The sequence below is a fragment of the Cheilinus undulatus genome, linkage group 17 (genome assembly GCF_018320785.1).
Source record: "Cheilinus undulatus linkage group 17, ASM1832078v1, whole genome shotgun sequence".
NCBI classification, from domain to species: Eukaryota; Metazoa; Chordata; class Actinopteri; order Labriformes; family Labridae; genus Cheilinus; species Cheilinus undulatus.
In genome coordinates, this window is record NC_054881.1 from 23,001,069 (window position 1) to 23,023,606 (window position 22,538).

Consider the following 22,538-nt stretch of genomic DNA (forward strand, 5'->3'; position numbering starts at 1 on the left):
AGTATACAATGCATTGTGTGTTGTGGTTGCTGCCCACAGTTGGGACTTGTCTAACCAAGTCAGTAACCTCACAATGGATGCAGTGTGGACAGTGTGCATGTAATACAATGGAATGAGACCCTTACATGCTGTTAGGACTCTTCGTAACCCTAAACCTAACCATACCCCTTAACTAATGCACTACTATTGCTACATGAAGCATTTATACTTGTATTTATAAATGCATTTAAATGATTCAACAATAAATATTGATAAGTTAACTATTTTTTGCTGATTTGCTAATGCATAAACAAAGCACTTCTAATGGTGTTTCTGAATGACAAATTAACAAGTTTATAATGCTTCAAAAATGAAGAGTTAAGTATTCACTAATGTGTTAATAATGCTTAATAGTGTGTGGTTATTGTAAAGGTTTTCCATAAAATCTAAATAGTTTTTACTACAGTTTGTTAAATGAAAGAAAGGTGATTAAAGCAGAATTTTGTATTCCACATGTTCAATTTTTTTTAGAAGACACTTTATTTGCTTTAGTGCAAAGTAAGTCTTTTCCAACTGAAGCTGGCATTTTAATTTTTCCTGTAATGTCACTTAGCATGCACAGCATGCCTTTAAATTAGGAACTGTTTGAAAACAGTATCTCAGGTTACATAAATGTAGCAGTTGCTCTCAAAATGCCAAATGAAGCCAAGCACATGATTTGTTCAAAATAAGACATGATGTAACAAACGTAAGGCATACATTTTTGGTTTTGCATCTTCTTTCAGGGTATCTAAATTCATCCTGTCACTCCAGCGTGCCTCGCCAAGTGTCGAGTACAATCTCAGTTGAGTCCCGGTGGGATTGTGTTGTGTCACGCTGCCAAATGTTTGTGCCACACTCTGCATACTGAACTACACGGCCTGTCAGCCTGCAGTCATTGTGCAGGGCTCGTTCTCTGTTCTGTTAATGGCTTTATCTCACTCACTCCACTGAAAGAGAATGTCACCAGTTCAATTAGGAACGGGATGAAGAGTGTATACTCGTGTTTTCTATGTGTGTGCGTGCAAATGTGTAGTGGTCCTTAGAGTTCAAGTAGGTCTGAAGTGCTCAAACGTTGGTATCTTTACTACTATGAAAAGGTCATCTCTGCTCTGTGTGTGTTTTAGTGTGTGTGTGTCACTAAGCATGGCTGGTGTGTGGCTCTCTGTGACTCGGTGTGTGCAGTGAATAAAAGGAAATGTGGCTCTTGGAGATAAGCAGCTTGTTGAGAGCAGCCTCCTCATGTTGAACCCAGTTCTGCACCTAAGGCTCTACAGCACAGTGTGATAACCTCTAATGATTAAAAATGAACCTTTCCCTTTAAATTCAGGTCACCAAGTGATGATGTAAACACGTTAAGTCATCTTAAGTGCACATACACTTAGACTTTCCTAAAGTTGAAAAAGGGTTTTGGTATAACAGAGAAACTTAGCTAATGTTATTGAGTTGAAACAATGGGCAACATAAAGCCATATTGTATTTATATATTGCTCTTATTTAAATTAACAGATAATAAAGGGAAAAAGATTACCCAACAAAAGCTTTCATTGCACTAGCTAGATTGAGATTCAAAAAGTCAATCAAGGTATGATTTTATTTATTGAATCCTTTATTGTAATTTCCATCAAAAAACTACGAAACAGTAGAGCATCTCCTGAGCTAAAATGCATCAATCAAAATAAGATTAAATATACCAGAAAACACAAATTTACAGATCAAAAATTCTCAGTCCAAATTTACAATCCAAAGCCCTGTATGTTTTAAAGTGCTGTTTGATTCCATGCATTACAGAACAATGTGATGCATATCATATAGTAAGATCTACTACATAGGAAGAGTATCATCCAATCTGAAGCAGCACAATGCAATGCCATATGAAAAGACACAACAGGATGTGATGCATTGGACGGGATATGCAGCCAAGGATCTTTAATTGTACAATTATGCAAAACTGATATTTGGAAGCCAATCATGTAATAATTAGAGATGGAGATTGAAAGCCATTTCTGTAAGGACCTGCCTCTGGATTTTTCAAAACCTAAAAATCAATAACATTAGCTTATCAATGCTGCTATGGGTGCTTTGCAGATGACATCAAACAGCACTACAGAACACCCCTCAGGGGCAAGGAGTGATATCTACGTAGAGAAACCCTATCCAAAAGCCATGTTTTGAGCTGCTGATGCCAAGCGTCCAAAGTTTGAAATATAAACATTCTTTTTCTTCAGCTACTTTTGTGTCCTGAAAGTAGTGAAATATTCAGGCAAAAAATAAGTTCAGAAAGCTCACTGAGAAAGCCCGAATGAGCAAAGTTACACAACACTCATGTATGGTCTCTACACAGCGGTCTGGTTTGGTTTAGTACAGTTTTGCCATGTTTTAGCTCATTGCAAGGCTGTCAAGGCTTGCTCATTGTGATGAGAAATACATCACTTTTTAGAGATCAAGAGCATTTGGCTCAGCTCAGTATAGCTTGTTGTTTTTCTCCCAAACTGCCCTTCATTTGATATCAGTTTGGCTTTTTAAATGTGGATTAAACAACAACAAAACATGATCAGGAAAATAAAACTCAGCAAAATACCAAAAATGGGCCCCAATAATCAGCCAGGCCAATAATCAGCTGACCCCTGGTTTATAGGTGTAGGATTATTTAATTATTCACAGTCCTTTGATGTCTGTTTCCTCTACCATGCTTTATTCTTTATTCACCACTGTCAGGCATAATCTCGCCATCCTCCTCATCTTTGACTAATGAAAATCAATCAGGACATGCATTTTAATCTATGAATTACCAGTTATAATGGTACTCTGCTATTAATTATACAGTTGTCCCTGATAATTTACATTACAGCAAATGTCATGCTTTCATAAAACAAAATAATGCATATTTAATGTAATTAAACATAAACATATTAAACACACAAGGGTTATCTCTTCATCCATTCCATGTATTAACTCAAGCACTGTTGTATCGACTCATTCAAATTATATTCATTAATACCTAACAGTCAGATGTTTAAATATACACTAACATATTAAAGTGTTTTAGATTAAATATTTAGTCGCATTAACAGCCTCCCACTGCAATGCTGTTGCATGTAAAGAGAGCAGCTGATGTTCAAATTATAAGGTGTTTGTACATGAGGCTGCATTAGCAAAGGGGCCCATCTGGATGGTATTAATTGCAGCTTGAGTCGCATAAGCCTTGGTTACACCTGGTGCTTTCTATCTCCACTCTGCCTTTAAATGTTTGTTTGTATTCAGCTCTCTCTCCTTCAACGTCTTTTCCTCTATTCTAGTCTTTAAAGATTCTGCACTGTTCCCAAAGCCCTTCTCTGCTGTCCTGTTTTTTTCTCTTTGGCATCTGAGACATCCCCCTTCTTTTGCTGTCGTTTACTCTCCTCTTCCTGCCTGTGCTCCTCCTGCCTGATGCCTCCCACCTGATTTCATACCTCTCTGGTTGGGTTTCTCAATACTCACAGAAAGTAACAAGGGGCGAATAAGAAGGATGGTAAAACAACTCAGAACAGGTGTAGAGAATGGTAGTGAGATGGATTTCTAAAAGCCAGGGTTGTTCTTGAACAAATATTTAAAACTTTAATGCAATTGTACCAAAATCAGTTGATAGCTCTTTAGTGGTAGTCATACAGTAATACAGTATTCTGGGGGTTTTGAAAATAGCTACAATATTGCTTTAATTGCCATCATGATAAAGTGCTGTGTAACGTGTGTCTGTTTCCAGCTGCAGCACCACTCCCTGTGTGTGAACATGCTGTAAAAGATAAGACATAACTCCAGTGATGATGTAGGCCTCATTGGTCAAATTAAGGTTGGCTGTTTAGATGCCCCCATACTGACAAGTCACATGAGGCACCACTGGTTATGTGACTCAAGGTGCTGTGAGTTTAGAAAGACTTTGATTCTTCTTTTCTAATGAGAAATCACAACCAAATCACAACTAAGTGGCTTTGAATATGGCATGGTTGTTCGTCTGAGTATTTCAGAAACTGTTGATCTACTGGGATTTTTACACTCAACCATCTCTAGGGTTTACAGAGAATGGCCCAAAAAATATCCAGTGAGCGGCAGTTGTGAGGATGAAAAAAGCCCCAAAATAATGATACTGCCCAATCCTACTCTTTAGATACCTTGGCAAATATACTAATCCTTGGCACCCTCATTTTCTTGTTGCTCATAGCCACACATGCAGACAAACTCCTGCTCACTGTCTGAATATACAAATACATTGGCAGTGTCTCTGTACCAAAACATTGCCAATGTTATTTGTGAAATTTAGAGTTCTTTGCCTTCCACTTACAGGAGGTTTAAGGAGAAAAATAAGACGAAGGATCTGAATGTTAGGAGGTACTTTTTGGAAATATTGATCAGAAAGCAATGTAAGAAAATGTCCATTCTGCATGAAAGTAAACACACATAAAGGTATTTGCACCCACACACATTTGTCTTGGCTTTTTGTGGTAGGATTTTGATGGAAGTGTCTGCAAACATTTGTCTTTATGTTTGGTTGGTGTGGGATGGAGAGTAGTCTGTCCCCCACCAGGGGAACGAAATCTCGATTTTGATGGATTAAACCCCAATCTGCTGTTGAAAACCTGTTTCCGCTGTTCCTCCTGCTGTAAAATAACAAAAGAAAGACTGTGTTTCTCTAACCCCCTGTCTTCTCTGTCCCTGCCAGAGGTCCTTCCGATCCTTCAGCAACGATGACCGCCACGTTATGGCCAAGCACTCCACCATCTATCCCTCCTCTCAGGAGCTGGAGGCCGTGCAGACGCTGGTGTCCACTGTGGAGTGCGCCCTCAAACATGTCTCTGATTGGCTGGATCAGAGCAGCAGCGACTCCCACAGCCAGGCTGACAGTCAACCATCAGCAAAAAACACAGAGGAGGATGATCCAGGAGAGGAGCCCAGTGAGGAAACTGAGAATTCAACTGATAGTTACAGGTGAGATTATTGTGAGAGCAGGGATAAAAACTATTTTCTTTAATATTTAGTTCCAAAAAAGTCAGAAAGCTGATATTATGTAGGAGGCAGTGTACTTTAGCTTGTTTATCAAACCAAACATGCTAAAAAAATCATTTTGGATGCAGCCTTTTTGTTTTCTTGGAGAGAGTTTCTTAACAGTAAGCATCTCCAAAGGTAACGCACTTAACCACTTTATGCATGGGCTCAGACTTCATGGTTGGCTATGTTCATGGATCTTTTTATTGAGGGTTCACTGCCTTCCATTAGTGTCTTGAATTGCCTTGTCAGATCTTATTTAACACTCTTGACTGGCACCTTGTATTTTAATCTTCTAATCACACAGCTATTTCCAAAGATTACATTAAATATTGATACAAAATGAAACACTTTTTGACACCCACTCCCTAGGAGCTGAGAACTGATTTAAATTAAAAAAGAGGATGTTGTAACTTCAGATATTTCAGCTGTAAACTTCCAAGCAGGTTAACAGCCCTCTCTAATGGCTTGATTTCTCTATTAAAACAGAGAGTCCAGCTGTGGTGGCGTGCTGTGTGGCGTGATGAGAATCGGCCTGGTGGCCAAAGGCCTCTTGATCAAAGGGGACATGGACCTGGAGCTTGTGCTGATGTGCAGAGACAAACCCACACAGACACTGCTGGACACTGTCTGTCACAATTTACCCACTCAGATAGAGGTAAGGAGCACAAACTCAGATGCACTCTGGCAGACCAAATCTCTTTTTTTAGCCTCTGTCTTTTGTTTTCTCATGGCCACATAAGACTACTTTATTGTTTTTTGTTTTTCGATTGCACCATGTCAGATTCTGCAACAAAATTCATATCCTGTATTGGCTGATAGACTAACAACACTACAGGTGTGATCCCAACCAAGCATCTTAAGCTTTTGTCATGACTATCTTTGCAACTGTGCTGTTGTCAAGGAGGCGGGTTAAAGAGTGTCACAGCTGCAACAGGAGCACTCTGTGTGATGGTAGTCTTCTTGTGCATTGAGAAATTTACAGAAGTATAAAGCATGTGTACATATATTCACACTAGAGGAATGTGTAAGAGTGATGGGTATGTGAATATCAACAGAAGATGGCAGGATAGCTTGTGCTGGCTTTTGGTCAAAAGTGTGGGATGGCAGAAACTTTCATAATTAAATTATATTTTGTGAACAGAATATTACAGGAGAGCACAAGGGAATGTAGTTATAATTTGCTAAATATAGGCGAGGGAATATTACTATTGATTCTAAAATATTCTGACCTGCCATTCTTGTGAAACATGCCTGTGGGGCAGCCTGGACACACTGTTTGATATTGGGCTGGGGGAAAAGCAACTACACTAAAGTCTGGCTAAATTTGTAGTCCAGAACTTCCTGCTGACATAAACGCAAAGTTGCATCTTTTCTTTTCAGAAGCTCCAATATTGTTTGCCAAACTTAATTGAAAGATTTGTATTTGGCTTGAAACATCCCCTCCTCTGTGAAAGATAAAGGTTTCTGAAAGAGACTGCTCATATCATGAGTTTTTCTGCTTGAATGTGGAAGCTCTCACTGTTTTGACCGTGTGTTTAAACTTGTGTGTGGGTGTACAGAGACAGGCCATGAGCGTTGGCAATAAGTAGGCAAGAGACCGCAATATCAAGTGAGAAGTTAGGCAGTGTTTTAGTCATGTGTGATGAATAGTCTCATCACTTTTTCAGTGTTACTGTATGTTTCCTCATTAATAAGTAATGGCAGAGAAATTAAGCTCCTGATGTTCACACAAGACACAAAACACACTGAAACTTCATGTTAACAAAGTGACAGCATGCTTTAATTCTTCCTTTTGAGTTGTTTCCCTGTATTGTTAGATAATCCAGAGTCTTCCTGGTTAATCCTGTAATGACAAGTTTAGCTGTGGCATGTAGTTAAACTTTTCTTTGACTTAAAACCTTTCAAATAGGATGGTAAAGTATTTACATCAACCACTAACGTGACAAAAACTCCCTAACCTGGCCTGCTAGAGCTGAAATTATTCAATGAATAAATTCTGCCCCCCTGCTTGTTCTTTTTAGCTGTTAAGTGGTGTGAGAGGGAGAACGACAAGGGAAGAGAAGAGTCTGTGTGTGTGTGTAGGCAGAGAGGTAATCTCATGTCTCGGCCCAGTGACCAAAGATTCTGATTTTCTCATCAGAGCCAAATGGGATGTAGATGGGCCCTTTGCAACTCGCTGCACGTTTAAGCTGTCAGAAACACACATTTACACAAAAACACCCACACATTTTCATCACTCAGACATTGCACTGATTTATATTTATTTCTTTAAGGCTGCAGTGTTCAAGACACAAAGGCCAAAGTTTAAAGTCTCCAAGCAGCACTTCGACTAACGTCCAGGTATTGAAAATGTGCTATGTACTGTAAATAATTGGGACTGGATAGGATTGGAAACTACTGTTATTTTAAAAACCTCAAACCTTATAACTATAGGTTTTAAATTAATGACAACTTTAAGTACAATATGATACAATTCAATACGATGCAATAAGATACTGTACAGTCTGATAAGATACAATACTATTTGATATGATACAGTAGGACATTGTGATACGATACAATACGATATAATAATGCACAACGCAACATGACATGTAGGGCTGCAGTCAACCAAAGAAAAACTGGTTGACTGAAAAATGTTGTCATCTGAAATTATACCCACACACCAAAAAGAATAAAAGCACTGCCAGTTACTTATAGATCAACCAATCAGTGACAATGTCCTCATTGCACCTGGTAGTCTCAATAAACTTAGAAATAAACATTAACAGCTTTTTTCAGGATAAAAACCTATTTCAACCTTGTTATGCTGCACTGAATTGACTCAGAGCTGACCAGCATGCACCTACCTATTTTTATATTATTTCCATGATCACACAAAATTACTGGTTAAAATAATTAAAGTAATAAAAAAATGACTTCAGATCATTATTTTGTCTGCTTTCAAAGAACTCACTAATAACAAGACCTACTTTTTCTAGCCCGTGCCAGCATCTATGAACAAAAGCACCAGACAGCATGCAATGTTGGTTTGTTAACCAAGATGAAATGAAAATAAGTCTCTAGGTCAGGATGTAAAGAAAAGCTTTGAGGGACGTGAGATGTCTGCACTCTGCCTTCCCATGGTAGACACTAACTAACATAATGTGTGTTTTAATGAGGGGAAAAAGGGACTTAATTAAATGTATTTACCGAATGTTGAATAAAACAGACCATGGAGGCAGAGGCTTTGTTGGGGGGTTGAGTGGCACCACTTGCAGCCACACTTCAATGCAAACACTTGCACCTTCCTGCATGTTTATGTTCAGTTGTCGATGTGTTTCTAAGTTCTTTATTGCTGTATATCAATGTAGGGTCTCACTTATAAAACTGCATAGAATCCATACTGAAATTGCACATGCACCAAAAACCTGAAATTGGTGTGCACCCAAAATAATTCAGATTTGTATAACATTGCATATGCACATCTTTGCACAACGTTCTCTTTAAAAATCCTGATCCACTTGGAAGTATGCACACATAGATCTACCTCCTGTTCCGTTAGCCTATATTTAACCTTAAACAGTCAATGCAAAGCTCCTTATAGAGGAAATTGCCTACCAATGAGCCAGCAAATGAAAGGCTTTTGGTGGCCGCAACACAGAAGGAAGTCAAAGGAATAAATTTTCTGACACAGAAACCGAGGTGCTTTTGAATAAAGGGGTGGTCAGACAACACTGGCTGATAGTTTGCTCTACTCTTACAGTGCCAAAAATGCACTGTTCATCATTATGCATAAGTTTCACTGCAGTTTTTATTTGTTTATAGGGTCCACAGTGATTTCTTCACATAATGAAGATCTTTCTTTCACTAAAAGATATTAGAAAGAGAATTTTTGTTCATCACTACAGGATATTAATAAATAAAAGTTTGATTGATATACAAAGGTGTTTATTAGCTTTTTTTAAGTCTGGTGAGCTCAGCATGAACCATGATATTATGATACTATAGTATATTAAAATATACTATGATTGTGTGAGGGCTGCCCAGGCTTCATTTACACACGACTCAATCATATGATTAAATAAATGCAGATGACAAAGATATGCTCAGTGACAAGAGAGCAGAGATGACTTGGTGAGGAGCAGACACCGCCATGTAATGTTTTGTACAGCACAGTGAAATTTATATAAATTAAAAAACACTCCATGATAACAAGGAAATGATGACATTAAGGTTTGGCCACATACAATCAGGGGAGTGAAGGTGTGACTTTGAGAATGAGGCATGTGGCAGGTTTTTAAAGATAGATATTAACACGTTTTTATAGGAAGTAAGACATGGCTCACTAAGCATGTGTAAAAATAAAGCTGTCTGCTAATGATGATGTGGGATAGTTTAATAAAGTTTTGTTTTTAGAGAAGTGTTTTGTTTCAGATGCATTAATAGACAAACTGGCTTCAATTCACCACCTCACCATACATGTCGCCAAAGTTTGCTTAGAGATCTGCACATTTTACTGTCCGGTCTGTTTTCTATAGATCACATACTTTGTGTGGAAAGTGTGCGTGTGCAACGTTTGTAAATGAGACCCCAAGACATGAAATTTACTCTGGTAGACTAGGTTTCTGTCTATCACCACTCCTCTCTCCACCAGGACTGCCCACCGCTCACTCCTCCAGTCTCATTCCTCCCACTGCTTTTGGTCTTTATCTCTCTCTTATCATTTGACCAATGAGATTTTGGTCAAGTGCGAGCTCATGAACCATCTTATCAAGCAACTAAGTATAACGATATAATGCATTCACAAAAACTCTGTTCAATGCATTATAATAGCTCAAGATATGCAACTCACAATCACAGCAGCTTTAAGACGCAGTCGACTGATAAAAAGTGATATTTTGATTGACAGTCAAGTATTTTTCAACATCTTGATTAAGTGAAGAGTACAGTTTGCCCTTTAAGAGGTCAACTGCAGGATTAATGTTTGTATGTTCTGCAGTTTGCTGTCAGTCTAAATCACTGTCCCTGCTGTTCAAAATATCCTGCTGCAATTGTCCTCTTTTAGATCCGATAAGACATACTTTATTGATCCATAAGTAAATTGCTCTGAAACAGCTCTGAAATTAACAGTGCATATAAAGTTAAGCAAGGTATGACATGAAGAAAGATATGTACAGAAATATAAAAAGTATAAAATGATCAGAATTAAAAATATGAAAGATATACACCCATATGTGAAAGAGCAAGATGTAACCTTTAAAGGGTAAATGAAATATCAACAGAGGAGGCAGGATAACTTGAAGACAGCATGATAGCCCCACTTTGCACACTTGTGCTGAAGATACATGGTGCAGTTGATCATGATTGTAGCTGAGATGGGATTTCACAGTATTAATGACCTTGTTTATGTGTTGCTGATGCTGTGGGAGCTTCCTCCCTGCACCCCCAAACTCCTCCCCTGTGTGTTGTTGTGAAGTCTGATCGCTCTAGAGGGGAGGATCTCCTCAGTCTGTCTGTGGAGCAGCTCAGTGAGAGTAGCCTGCTGCTGGTCATGCTCCTCTGGGCGGTGACGGCAGTGCACAGAGGGTGGCTGCTATTGTCCATTATAGCCAGCAGTTTGTCCAGTGTTCACCTCTCTGCCTCAGAGTCCTGCTCCATGCTCTAGCACACTACAGAGCCTGATCAGTTTGTCCAACGTCAAGTTGTCCCTCTTTTTGGTGTTGCCTCCCCAGCACACCACAGCGTACTAGCACCACAGGACACTGGCTACCACATATTAAAACACCGGCAGGAGTTTCCTGCAGACGTTGAAGTAAGCCAGCCTCCTCAGGAAGTAGATGAGTAATATGAGAAGTAGATATCCTGAAATCAACTTCTTCTTGGCCCAGCTTAGGTTCACATCAGTCTTATCCATGTCGTGTCATCCTGAGAAGTCGTGCAGTGGTGTTTAGGCTCGTGAAAGTTGTTGGAAATCAGTTTCAGCAGTATTTTTTTTTTTTTTATAAGATTTGATAATTGTACCACATGAGTCAGGATTTTTTTTTTTTGCTGTGTCAATATTTGTTCTGTCCCTACCTTTCTCTTATTCTATCTTGAACTTAAACTTACCTAAAAACTAAACTGAAATAAAACGAGCCTCATCTATCTTAGCTCAACATGAATAATGCAGGTGTGCACACATTCACAAGCACAGTGGCAACTTACAGTTTAAAGTAGAGAGGCATATGCTAGGTAAAATAAGCACAGCTTCAAACGCATCATAAATGCACTTAGAAAACATCTTGTGATTGCTTCCTAAGGACCACCACTTGACTTATGCTTTTAACTCACTTCCTCTGTTTACTCGGTATTCATCTTGTATGTTGCTTAAATATGTATTCTTATTTAAGTGTCTCGTTTGGGGTTGATGAAGGTCAATGTTGCACAATCATTTTGCTGCTGTTGCATGAATGTTGTAAGCAGTTGTAATCCCATTTATCTTTGTATATAGGTACTTGAGTGCTTAAGTGCATGTGTGTATCGAGTAACAAATGTGGCTGCTGTGAGTGCTGACATGAATTCATTATCATCAGTAATCATTAGTCCTGACTGCAGAGGTCAGCAGTAATTGATTCCTTCAGAATGAGGGCTGAATGAAGAAGTGCAGCACACATACAGATGGGCAATTTCACACATGAATGTTTAACACAGAGAAACAACAGATACAGGAATGTAAACACATACATATATCCTCTTTTAGACATGAGTTTGACGTAGTTTTTACCGAAGTACTCTTCTATAATTAAATGTAATGCCTTTAATTGGTTTGAATCATTATGGATGTTGAAGTGCTGATACAGCTGTGATTTTAAAAACAATCTTGAAGCATGTTGATGATATTTTTCACATTTGAAAAATCTGCTTCAGTTAAGTATAATATTAACATGTGGCAGTTCTGAAGTGTCACCCTAGACCGCATCTGTAACAGCGATAATTTTTCCAAATGTTTCTCATCCACATTTATATTACTCTCCTGATATTCCTCCTGTCATACCTGGATATGTTATTGCAGCAGCAGTCTCAGATTTATTTCTCTTTTGTGTCATGTTGTGACCTCAGCCTCTGACCCCTGTTTGTCCGTTTGACACCTGACAGAAGCTGACAGAGGAGAAATACGAGGTCATGAGCTCCTTGCCCGAGGCGGCCATCTTGGTACGAACTACAACAGAGCCCAAACTCACACTCAAAATTACCCTCACCTCGCCGGCAATGAGGGACGATGAGGAAGAAGAGGAGGAGGAGGAGGAGGAGGAGGAGGAGGAAGAAGAGGAGGAGCTGTTGGAGAATGGGGAAGGAGCAGAGGAAGAGGAGGAAGAGCAGGAAGAGGAGGTGGTGGAGGAAGAGGAGGAGCAGGAGAAGAAGAACGGAGAAGGTAGGAAAGCAGAAATGGGAAGCACACAAGTTGACTTTCCGTCTTCAGCTATACAAACAGCCACAGTTAAATTGATTTTATTTTTAATTTGTATGTTAACATTAGAGATATCATGGCAGTCATTCTGACTGTTTTCATATTTATACTACTTATAACTCTGCTGAATTAAAAGTTACAGTGCTGCTGGTTCCTGACTTTCTCTAAAAGTGTCTGTATTTCAATAAGAAATGTTGTTTTAACAAATTGCAAAAGGCCAAGAATATAAGATCACGTCTACCTAGAAAGACCACAGTCATTTTGACTGCACAGACTTTGCTGCTCTTAAATTGATACATTTTTACAGCTTCATCTTGGTGGCTTGGCAGTTTTCATTGTTTCTCACAGAGTAAGCTTCCTATTGGACCAATTTCAGATGTTAAATAGTTTAATTTAACCTGGCTCAGGACATGTCAGGCCATTGTTAGGATAAATATGCAGCTCTGTGGTGCTGATCAAGGGCTGGTTTTAGTGACAATTTCAGGGCTTAACCATACTAAGAAGTCACCTTTATCCAGCTGTTATAGAGAGGCACATCAGAAACCCTGTTTTGGCTTTCAGTAGAACATTTTAACATGGTTTCGTAGACCCAGTTTAACTCATTATTTAACATATTAAAGCTAATTTTAGTAAAAAGCAGTTAAACAAAAAAAAAGTAATTGAAATTGTGCATTTAAATTGTGTTTAACCGGCTACTCTAAAGCAGAGAAAATACTAAGAAAACAGTTGAATTCTAAGAGTCACTGTGAAAACATTGGTCAAAATGATGGCAGTAGGTAATAGAACTTTTCACAGCCCATCTTGGCGGATAAAGAGGTTAGAGCCGTGTGAAATCTGAGGATAACTTTACCTATGACGCAGCTGCAGACATGATGGTCCCCTCTCCCCCTCCTCAGAGGCTGACAGTTGAAGGTACGCGTTTAGAAGTAATTTGATTCACAAAACCAGAGCACCATTGTTATAATAAAAAGATCTTAAATTATGGCAAATTCATAACTGGCTGGTGAGACTTTTTGTTGTTCCTCCTCGTTACAGTGACATTCATGTTTGAGTGGTGCCTTTTTAAATGCATTGATTGATCCGCTGGACGATGTGCCGTCAGCCACACCTGCTGAATAATGTCAGCGCTATTGTTGTTGTCTTTGTCCACTGTTGTATTTTTCTGGGAAACAAAGTGTTCCTAAACAGGACACTTTTATCTGAGAATATTCAGGGCGTTGCTGTGGTTTGCTGTGGTTGTGTGGTTGCCAGGACAGTGTGACAGTGAGTTGTTCTCTGGTTTTCCATCTGTGTATGAGCTTTGTTCCACATGTATCCGTTTGGTAATCATCTGTACTGAACTGAGAGGCCCGTACCAAATCGGTACGGTACGAATACACATACCTTTACACCCTTAGTGTCTATCATCAGAGATAAGAGAGTTTGTAATCTAGCAGTCAAAATGATCTCTCATGGTCTTTCTAGTAGGTTTGTATTTCTGGCCTTTCTGGTGTTGAAGAACTCATTTTCCCACCAAACAAGAGGTTTAACCTCATTAGCTGATGTCGATGAATACTAGACCAAAACACACAAGAATTGCAGCTCAGTCTAATAACAGTCTTCCCTTTCCATCCCCCACTTTTCATTGGTAGCAGGAACTGGTTATAATTGGTCGTGGGAGGCAGGACGGGAGAGCAAGGCCAGCAGGGCAGCGAAATCAATAACTGAGCAGTAGCGAGCTGCCCATCCATCCTGTGGCTCCCATCCAACTAGGCACTCAGGTCTCTGAGAGGGATGAGGGATAGCACCAAGGTTAGCCGTACATCAAGCCAGAGCGCTCGTATTTTCTCCATCGAAAACCAAGAAGAGCACACAGGCACACGCACACAGTCGTATTTTCCCCCCTAAGGATAAAGATACCTGTCATTTTGGTTGTCTAATTGCTCCGATTTTATCTGGCAGCCACAGAGGTTAAGGGAAGATGGCCAGTCTGTCTAATAGGGTCACATCTTAAAAGGTGGGCCCAAATAGAAGGCACAAATAGCGGTGCTGCTATCCAGTGTCAGCCCTTTTTCTATCTCTCTAAGCGACTAACAATCCTCACTTGGTGGCTGTTGTCCTCTGATGTCATGCTCAGGTTGGTTAGCTCAAATGTCAACATCATACTGCTGCGTTCAACAGTGTTAGTCGTAGAAACAAGAAAACCATAGATTTTAAGTACTTTTCATCTCAGCTCTTTGAGATTGATTGACACCTTAAAAACAATGTCAATCTTTTAACTGGAAAAGTATGCCACATTACCTCTGAAAACATCATAATCCATAACCTTTCACCTATGGAGCTCAACAGTACCTGTCCACTTTTGGACCTGTCCCTTGACATTTAGCTAATTCCTGATATCAACACTTTTAATACATTAAATGATAATGCATATATTGTTGTTTGCATAAGTGTTTCTTCATACTATGGTGGCATGTACTGTAGTATCAACAGTCGATAACCCTCTTTCACAGGTACGGTAGACATTTCCAGGATTATCAGAGACCTGACCAATCAGGAACGTCACTGTGACACTCTAGGATTGAGGGTACTGTAGTATTTTTGGCTGAATAAATGTTTTCTTAAAAAGAGGTTGATACCCAAAGAACTTCTGTCTTGTACAGACGCTTATATCATCATTTCACGCTCGGCTAGCTAGCAGTAAGTCTACCTTGAATACTTCTGATTTTATGGCTAACAATCCAATCCCTTATGGAGAAAATAAATCTTAATTTTACTTCTGGAACCACACTGTTGAGCTATATTGCAGACAAAAGCTAATGTTAGCATTTAGCCAGCTAGTTTGATATTACCATTAGCTGGAAGTTTGATAAAGAAAAAATACCTTCTGAAAGTTTTCTGCAATGTGACATTAAAAACAGAAAATGTCTAGCTAACTGTAGTTTAAGCTAACAGTTATGCTAGCCAAGAAGTCGTGAAATACTAGCGGTAGTTGTTCTCTACACCAGCTTAAAGGTTACTGGTTATGTTTAATGACATACTAGTATTTAACACAGTCTCCCACTGATTTTTTTCTTAATAGTGTCTGACTTTTTAGTTGCTAAGTAATCAAATAGTAAAGACTGATATGATAGTTTTGAAGCCTGCTTGTCATTTTGGAAATCCTGTCTAAAATGAACTTTCAGTCATCCAAGTGATACTGGCCGAGATCTTGTTTAGACAGTGCATTAACATGGATTTGTCTCTGTTTCAGGCATTCATATACCAAGTTGTAATCCCCAGTGCTTAATAACTCAATGTGTACTTAAACTATCTCATATCTAATAGCTCAGACTGCATATGAAAGTGGTCTTGGATGCTTTCATCCAAGTTGGATGAAACAAAACCTACTGGCTCGCATTGCAGACTAAAATGTTAAAGCTTAAATGTTCAGCTTTGTGTGGCTCTTTTAAGAGATCAGCCCAATAACAAGAGCTGACTTTTTACTCCCAAGCAGCTCTCAATTTGGTACATTTTTGCCTTTTTATATCTATAAAAAAATGAAAAAAATAAAGAAAAAAGGAAAGCAGCTTTCAAATGGGAGCCTGTTCGCAGCATTCACAAAAAGAGCCGCCCAAGATGACACATCATGACTTCCTCATAACTTTTAATTTAGTTGTCATTTTGAGTGAACCGGTACCCTGCAAGATTTGTTTGCTAATCATATAGTAGTTGTAGTATTTCACTGTGTCCTTTTTTATGTCAAAATGAGGGAGTAAAGCTGTAAAAAGGCAATGCTAGCATCTTAACTCATTGCGGTTTTCCCCTGATTTATTGTTAATATCAGTAGCTTCCCTACACACAACATGCAGAAACTTCAAACCATGGTAAGAAAGCCACAGAAATGACATTTGGGCTGTTTTTTTTGCACAAGGTGTGGGCAAGTGACTTCTATTATCAGGTTGTCACTGAACATGTTTATGCATAGTATGAATCGACCAGTCACTCTGTGTCTGAATGCCTAAAATAGATCCTTAATCTTTGATAATGCATTGTCCAACAACCCCACAGAGGTCGACATGAGACAGTCCTTTGGTTTGCTTTTGAAGCCAGCCTCAAGTGGACAGTGAAGGAACTGCAGATTTTGCTTATCCACATAGGCTTCTGTTTTTAACACTGGAGGTTGCTACTTGCCTATTACACAGCAGTGCAGCATAATAGCAGTATTTGAGCTTCTTACTCTGAGTGTGATGCAAAATATGTCCACCTTGTAAATATGGGGATATCCCCTGCCTTCTCAGAGTTTTAAAAGCAATGTATTCCTAAAGTATTTCTGAAAGACACCCAAACTTTGGAAATAAACATGCTACGCACAGATGTAGTGCTTTATTGTTGATGCAGCTTGTGCCCCTACATGTGCATATTTCGTGCAGGCTTTCTTAGCTCAGACACAGCTCTATACCTGCCCTGTATGGCCACAGATGAGAAAAGACACAGTACCAAAGGGAATTTTTAAATCAGACTAAAGGAGCAGATGGCATTGGTGACATTAAAGAAGATAATGATTAGAAAGGAGTGCTGGGTGAGGAAACGGCCAACAGAGCATTTAAGACAACAGTGAGAGAAGAAGACTTTAATGATCCACTTGGAGCTGAGCATTATCGCTCAGACTGACCTGAAGTTACACCAAAACATCACACCCAGTCAAGAATACTCACTGCACGCATTAGTCAGAGGAAGAGCAGCTGGATGATAAGGTGCAATAGATGCCAAAATACATTACACACATTTGACATTTCAACTTAATACCTCTTGAGGGAAGGATTTTCTTGTAACGGGAGAGTGATGAGGAAAATATTTGCCTAGTTGTGTTTACTTTGAGACCCAGCAGGCTCTTAGGTGGGTTTTATTCCACATATGCACAGTAAAACTCCATGTAGCTGCACTCATTCACATACAATCTGATTCAGTTTGCCCTTCATACCATAGACTTTGCAGCAGAATGGGTGAAAGTGTCATGAAAGTGCATGAATCAAACGCTCAAATGCTCCTCTTATACCAACCACGATGCTCTGACTAAACCCTGCCTTGATCCCTCTTGTGTTTTGTTTGTCCAAGACTGGGTCAAACTATCTTAGAGTCCTTTTTTTCTTTTCTTTTCTTTTTAGTTCTACTTTAGGAGCGCTTGATTCTGTCTTCGCCCCAGACAGGAAATGCTTTCTCTGCACCGTTTCTCTATGAGTCTGTGAAATCAAGTGCACCTCAAGTAAATCCAGATGGCAAATAAACACCTATTTTGACTCCTGCCTGGTGCAGACTGGATCAAAATATATAAAATCCTCTTCAAATACATGAAGGAGAGATTGATTTACCCTGCTGGGCACAGTGAAATGTGTGCATCCGAACAACGCCCACACATTAAATCAAACACTCCTTAAGTATTTGTTTGGTGTATGTTTGTGGGGGGCTTTCCATCCCACAAAGTTGTTTCTTCCTTTGTGAACTTGAATGCTCTCTCTTTCACTGTTTTGTCAGTGGCTGGATGGATGTAAGCTGCTTAATTGCTGCTGAAAAGTGTGCTATTTTCAACACATGTGTATACATGGGACAAGGCATCCTGGGTAATATGAAGGATGTAAACATGTAATGTATTTAACATGCTAGTTTGATCACACTGTTGAAAATGACACAGTTTAAAGAGCATTCATCACAGGAGAGGAGCATCTTTATGGCATGAAAAGCTCCTTGTATGTAACCAGAATATCCATGCATTTGTGTGCGTATGTATGCATTCACTCACATTTTTAGTGTCTGCATACATTCACACACGCAAAAGAAAGAAAACAAATTCAAACACACACACTCAGCCCTGATGTGTGTGTGTTTCACCTTCTCTATATTGGGTTGTTATTGTTTTGTGGCAGTGTTGGGTGCTGCTGCGCACAGAGTGGAGGCTGAGGAGGAGGAGGAGGAGGGGGAGGTGCTGGATAGACACAGATGTCTGTTGGCCCTGGCAGCGCTGCGACACGCCAAGTGGTTCCAGGTCGGCACCCACTCACTTCCTGTCTTCCTGCCTGATGCTTATTGTAGCCTGACGATTTTTCACTCAGGGGGAAATTACTCAGTCGGCTATGGCTGTGGTGCTTAGTATGGCCACTTACTTTAAATTAACCAGGATTAATTGCAAAAACACAATCTGTTGTACTTTAATTTCAGTGCCACAATTATCCCAAATTATCCTAGAGAACAAACATTTTATGGTATTCAAAATCCACTTCTGTTTTTTACAACATCATGGACAGAAATTGGCAAATATTAAATCATGGTTCTTAATATTTGGAAGATTCTCTCAGTCTTTGAAGTTATGAGAAAAAAGCCCAATTCAGACCAAAGATTCACAAGAAAAATATACGCTGAAACCCCCTGAAAATGTTTGACAACCTTTTTTTCCAAGAGAAAGATGAGACTAAGAGTAGCTTAAAACAGATCTTTGATGGCTGAAATATGATGAAAATTCAGTTTCATTTTTTACAAGTAGACTAAAACAACCTAATTTGTAATTTAGTTTTCAGCAGACATTTAAATTCCATATTTCTCCACTGTGGGTTAATCTGTCAATGCATCCGTAGCACATCTGCCTCTCAGCTGTAGAAATGAGGGATTCCAGGTTTTGCACAGTGCATAGAACCCACTAGTATGTTTTGGCACCAGATTCAAGCAAAGAGAATAATGTTTGACTAAACACTTTCTGTGGGCTAAAACTGGACTAAAATGTTTTTAATTTTCCTCGACTATATCTGTAAATGTAAGAAATGACTAAAATGTGAATAAAACTGATGAAAATTTTCATCTTGACTAAGATTTAAGTATCGATTTGGGCCCCATTTAGGCACCGTGTTAAAAGTATCGATTTAACACCGGTACCAGAAAAAAAGCCTGCTACCCATTCCTACTGTTGGACAATGTAAATAAAATGTCATGATATGTAAGAATTTCACACCAAGAAAACAAAAGATCTGTTAATGAGGAGAAACTTTAATAACTACAGTTGTGAAGGTACAGAATAAGATCAACAAAAAAAAGATTTAACAGATGGAATCATGACTATTCTAAAACTTTTTGACTTAAGCCCTTCTTAGCTTATACCATATTTTTTTAAATGCGCATCATTTTGGCTTTCAGCTAAACAGTAGAAAAGTATGGAACGTGGTATTGAAAAGGACTGATCATAAAGGAGTATTGATAAGGGTATCATTATCAATATAAGTTAACAATCCCCATCTTTTTTCACACTGCAGCAAGTCCATTTCAGAGGGGACAGCTGCAGCTGTGCAAACCAAGCCATCACAACTGCTTCCACCTGGCTGATGATGCTACATGCAGTTCAAGTCATCATATTGCAAACTGCTGGTTTATGTGTTGCAAGAAGAGAAATGTAAAACAGAATGTCGCCTATGACCTTGTATCTCCAAAACCACCAGTTTTCAGGGGATGAAAAAAAAACTTCTGTATTTTGATGCTTTTTTTGCTTTAAAATTAGTTAAAAACCACTGAAAGATGTCAAAGTTGATATACAACACTGATTCATGAAAAAAATAAAATCATGAACAATGGAGATGTGAGGTTTTGGTCTGATGCCAGCAATATGTAACTCTCATTTGTTCTCATTTGTATGTTCAACTCACACGTTTGTTCAAAGTAGAATATTTGGTTTAATAAAATCATGCCATAAATTTTGGAAATTATTACATTTATATTTTTAAATAAATGTTTCAAACTGAAAGTTCAGCCCAACTGTGCACATAAGCAGGACATGTAGCAGTACAGTACTACATGAGAAATTTTAAGGCTGTAGAGGCTAAACTTGTCCACCAAAAATTACATTCTCAGCAGATATTTTAGTTAGAACATGACTGAGCTAGCAAATGTTTCTGTCTTAATATGTGCTGTGAAATTTCGCCGCCATGCTACAATGGTGATAAAGGAATTAGTGCGGAGCAGGAATCACATAGCCTAATTTTACACATTATCAAGATGATAAGGGAAAAAATAGTAATTTTCAATGATTTCCTTCTTGTAGAGACAGATTTATTGCTCAGTAACTTCAGAAATAAATCCCTCTAAACACTATAAGAGGCATTGCAATGGAAATGATGCTTTCAGAAGTTGCAGAGCAGCCAGTCACAAGCAGTTGCAAATTTCAACTCCTCATGTGGGGAATCTTTGGTCTGAACTGGGATTAAAGTCCTCTTTGCCAAACACTTAAGTGCAATTCTTGCATATTTACTGAAAAAAAACAGGGTTCAAGAAGTATCGTAAGGCTACAAAAGCAGTTGTTTAAATCTGTTTTTATTTTGCTGTTATGTGAACCTGCCTGCTCTGTACAGTATGTCAATGCTTCCCCTTTGATTCCCCTCCCATACCCTTCCCCATCTATCTCCTCACTCACTTACCTTACTGACAAAACTAGAGACTTACTAATAAGGAGTTCAGATTGTAGATATTAATAGAAACAGACATTTTGCTTTCATTTAGACTAAATCAAAATGTTTAATATTCATTCATTATGGGAGATCACTCTGAAGTTTATTAGTCATGTTGCTTTGTGGTGTAATGCAGGATGTTATCTGCATGTGTTTGGAAAAGTACTATTTCCCTTGTGCTTAATTTGTTCCCTTCCTCTCTCTTTCTTCTCAATTTTCCTATCTTTGTCCATAAATCTTTTCATCATCCTCCCTTTCCATCCCTCTACACCTCTCAGGCTCGAGTGAACGGGCTCAAGTCCTGCGTTATTGTTCTCAGGATACTTAGAGACATGTGCAATAGACACCCTGTATGGGAACCTCTCAAGGGATGGGTGAGTCTGCCGCTGTCAAAGTCCAATAAAATAAGCTTAAGCTTTCTTGAACTTAAATGCATTTTAATGCTGTTTTGTAAGTTTATGCACAGTTACAAAATACCCTCCATCTCCCTGCAGTACTGAGGCAGTCTTATTTGTGTGAATTTGAGAAATGTCATGCATAAATGAACTGTGTTTTACATAATACTTGTATGCTAAGGAATCCAGTGTGGATCCAAATGTAGAGCCTTATTAGGATCTGATTGATGGTCATGCTGCTGTTCTTGTTAGCAAGAATTTTGTCTAACATATGCATGTTCCTTCCTGCCCCTATGTGTGCTTGTCCTTTCAGCCTTTAGAGCTTATCTGCGAGAAGGCAATTGCCACCTGCAACAGACCTCTGGGGGCTGGAGAAGCCCTGCGCCGAGTCATGGAGTGTCTGGCCTCGGGCATTCTGCTACCAGGTACGAAGCCAGGTTGAATGGATACATGAATATTTAAATAATTCCTGGCACTGCTGGAGGAGAACATGTTTAATTTGGGTGGATGAGCATAAACACTGGGGCGCATTTTTGAGCTTCTCTGAGAGGTCGAGGCTAGCAATGACCCAGCAACGCACAGCTGTCTGAGAAAAGACATCATTATGGCAGAATCTTAATTAGTAGCTGCTTAAAAGTTGTGAATCCGTCTACAAAAAAAGAAAAGTGGCAAGTTCTCTGGTGTTTTTGGATTCAGTGTTTAACTGAACTTGGAGAAGGTGTAGAAGGCAACAGAGGAAATTGAGCAACTTATCTTCATATTTACTGGAAAATTCAGGACTCCAACAACCCTCTAGGGTTTTATGGGATGATAATTTTAGATTAGACATTAAGAGCATGTTTATGTTTTACAAAATAAAAGCATGCTTAATGAAATTTGTATTAGAATTGGTGCATCTGCAAGAATAAATAAACATAATCTTCTTTTAGTTGCTGCTACAATTTCAACAATAAATGGAAACAAATCAGATATTCATTTTAACTTAGATTTCCATTAAAAAGCGTTCATGTTTTCACATTAATATACAGTCATGGTTAAAAGTATTGGCACCCCTGGAATTTTTCCAGAAAATACACCATTTCTCCCAGAAATTGTTGCAATTACAAATGTTTAGGCATACATGTGTTTCTTTCCTTCATGTGCATTGGAACAACAAAAAAAATCCGAAGAAAAAAGACAAAATTACACAAAATTTTACACAAAACTCAAAAAATGGGCCGGGCAAAACTATTG

General features: G+C 38.8%; 1 protein-coding gene across 9 annotated transcripts in view; it reads left to right on the forward strand.

Annotated features, from left to right (window-relative positions):
• LOC121524929 (spermatid perinuclear RNA binding protein) overlaps positions 1-22,538 on the forward strand; it is a 171,619-nt gene that overhangs the window by 106,713 nt on the left and 42,368 nt on the right. For all 9 annotated transcript variants that reach the window (XM_041810520.1, XM_041810521.1, XM_041810522.1 and 6 more), the window contains 6 exons: positions 4,715-4,980; positions 5,527-5,695; positions 12,157-12,433; positions 18,352-18,470; positions 21,189-21,284; positions 21,619-21,730. In XM_041810520.1, the coding sequence (XP_041666454.1) occupies positions 4,715-4,980; positions 5,527-5,695; positions 12,157-12,433; positions 18,352-18,470; positions 21,189-21,284; positions 21,619-21,730 (1,039 nt within the window). The remainder of the gene's footprint in view (positions 1-4,714; positions 4,981-5,526; positions 5,696-12,156; positions 12,434-18,351; positions 18,471-21,188; positions 21,285-21,618; positions 21,731-22,538) is intronic.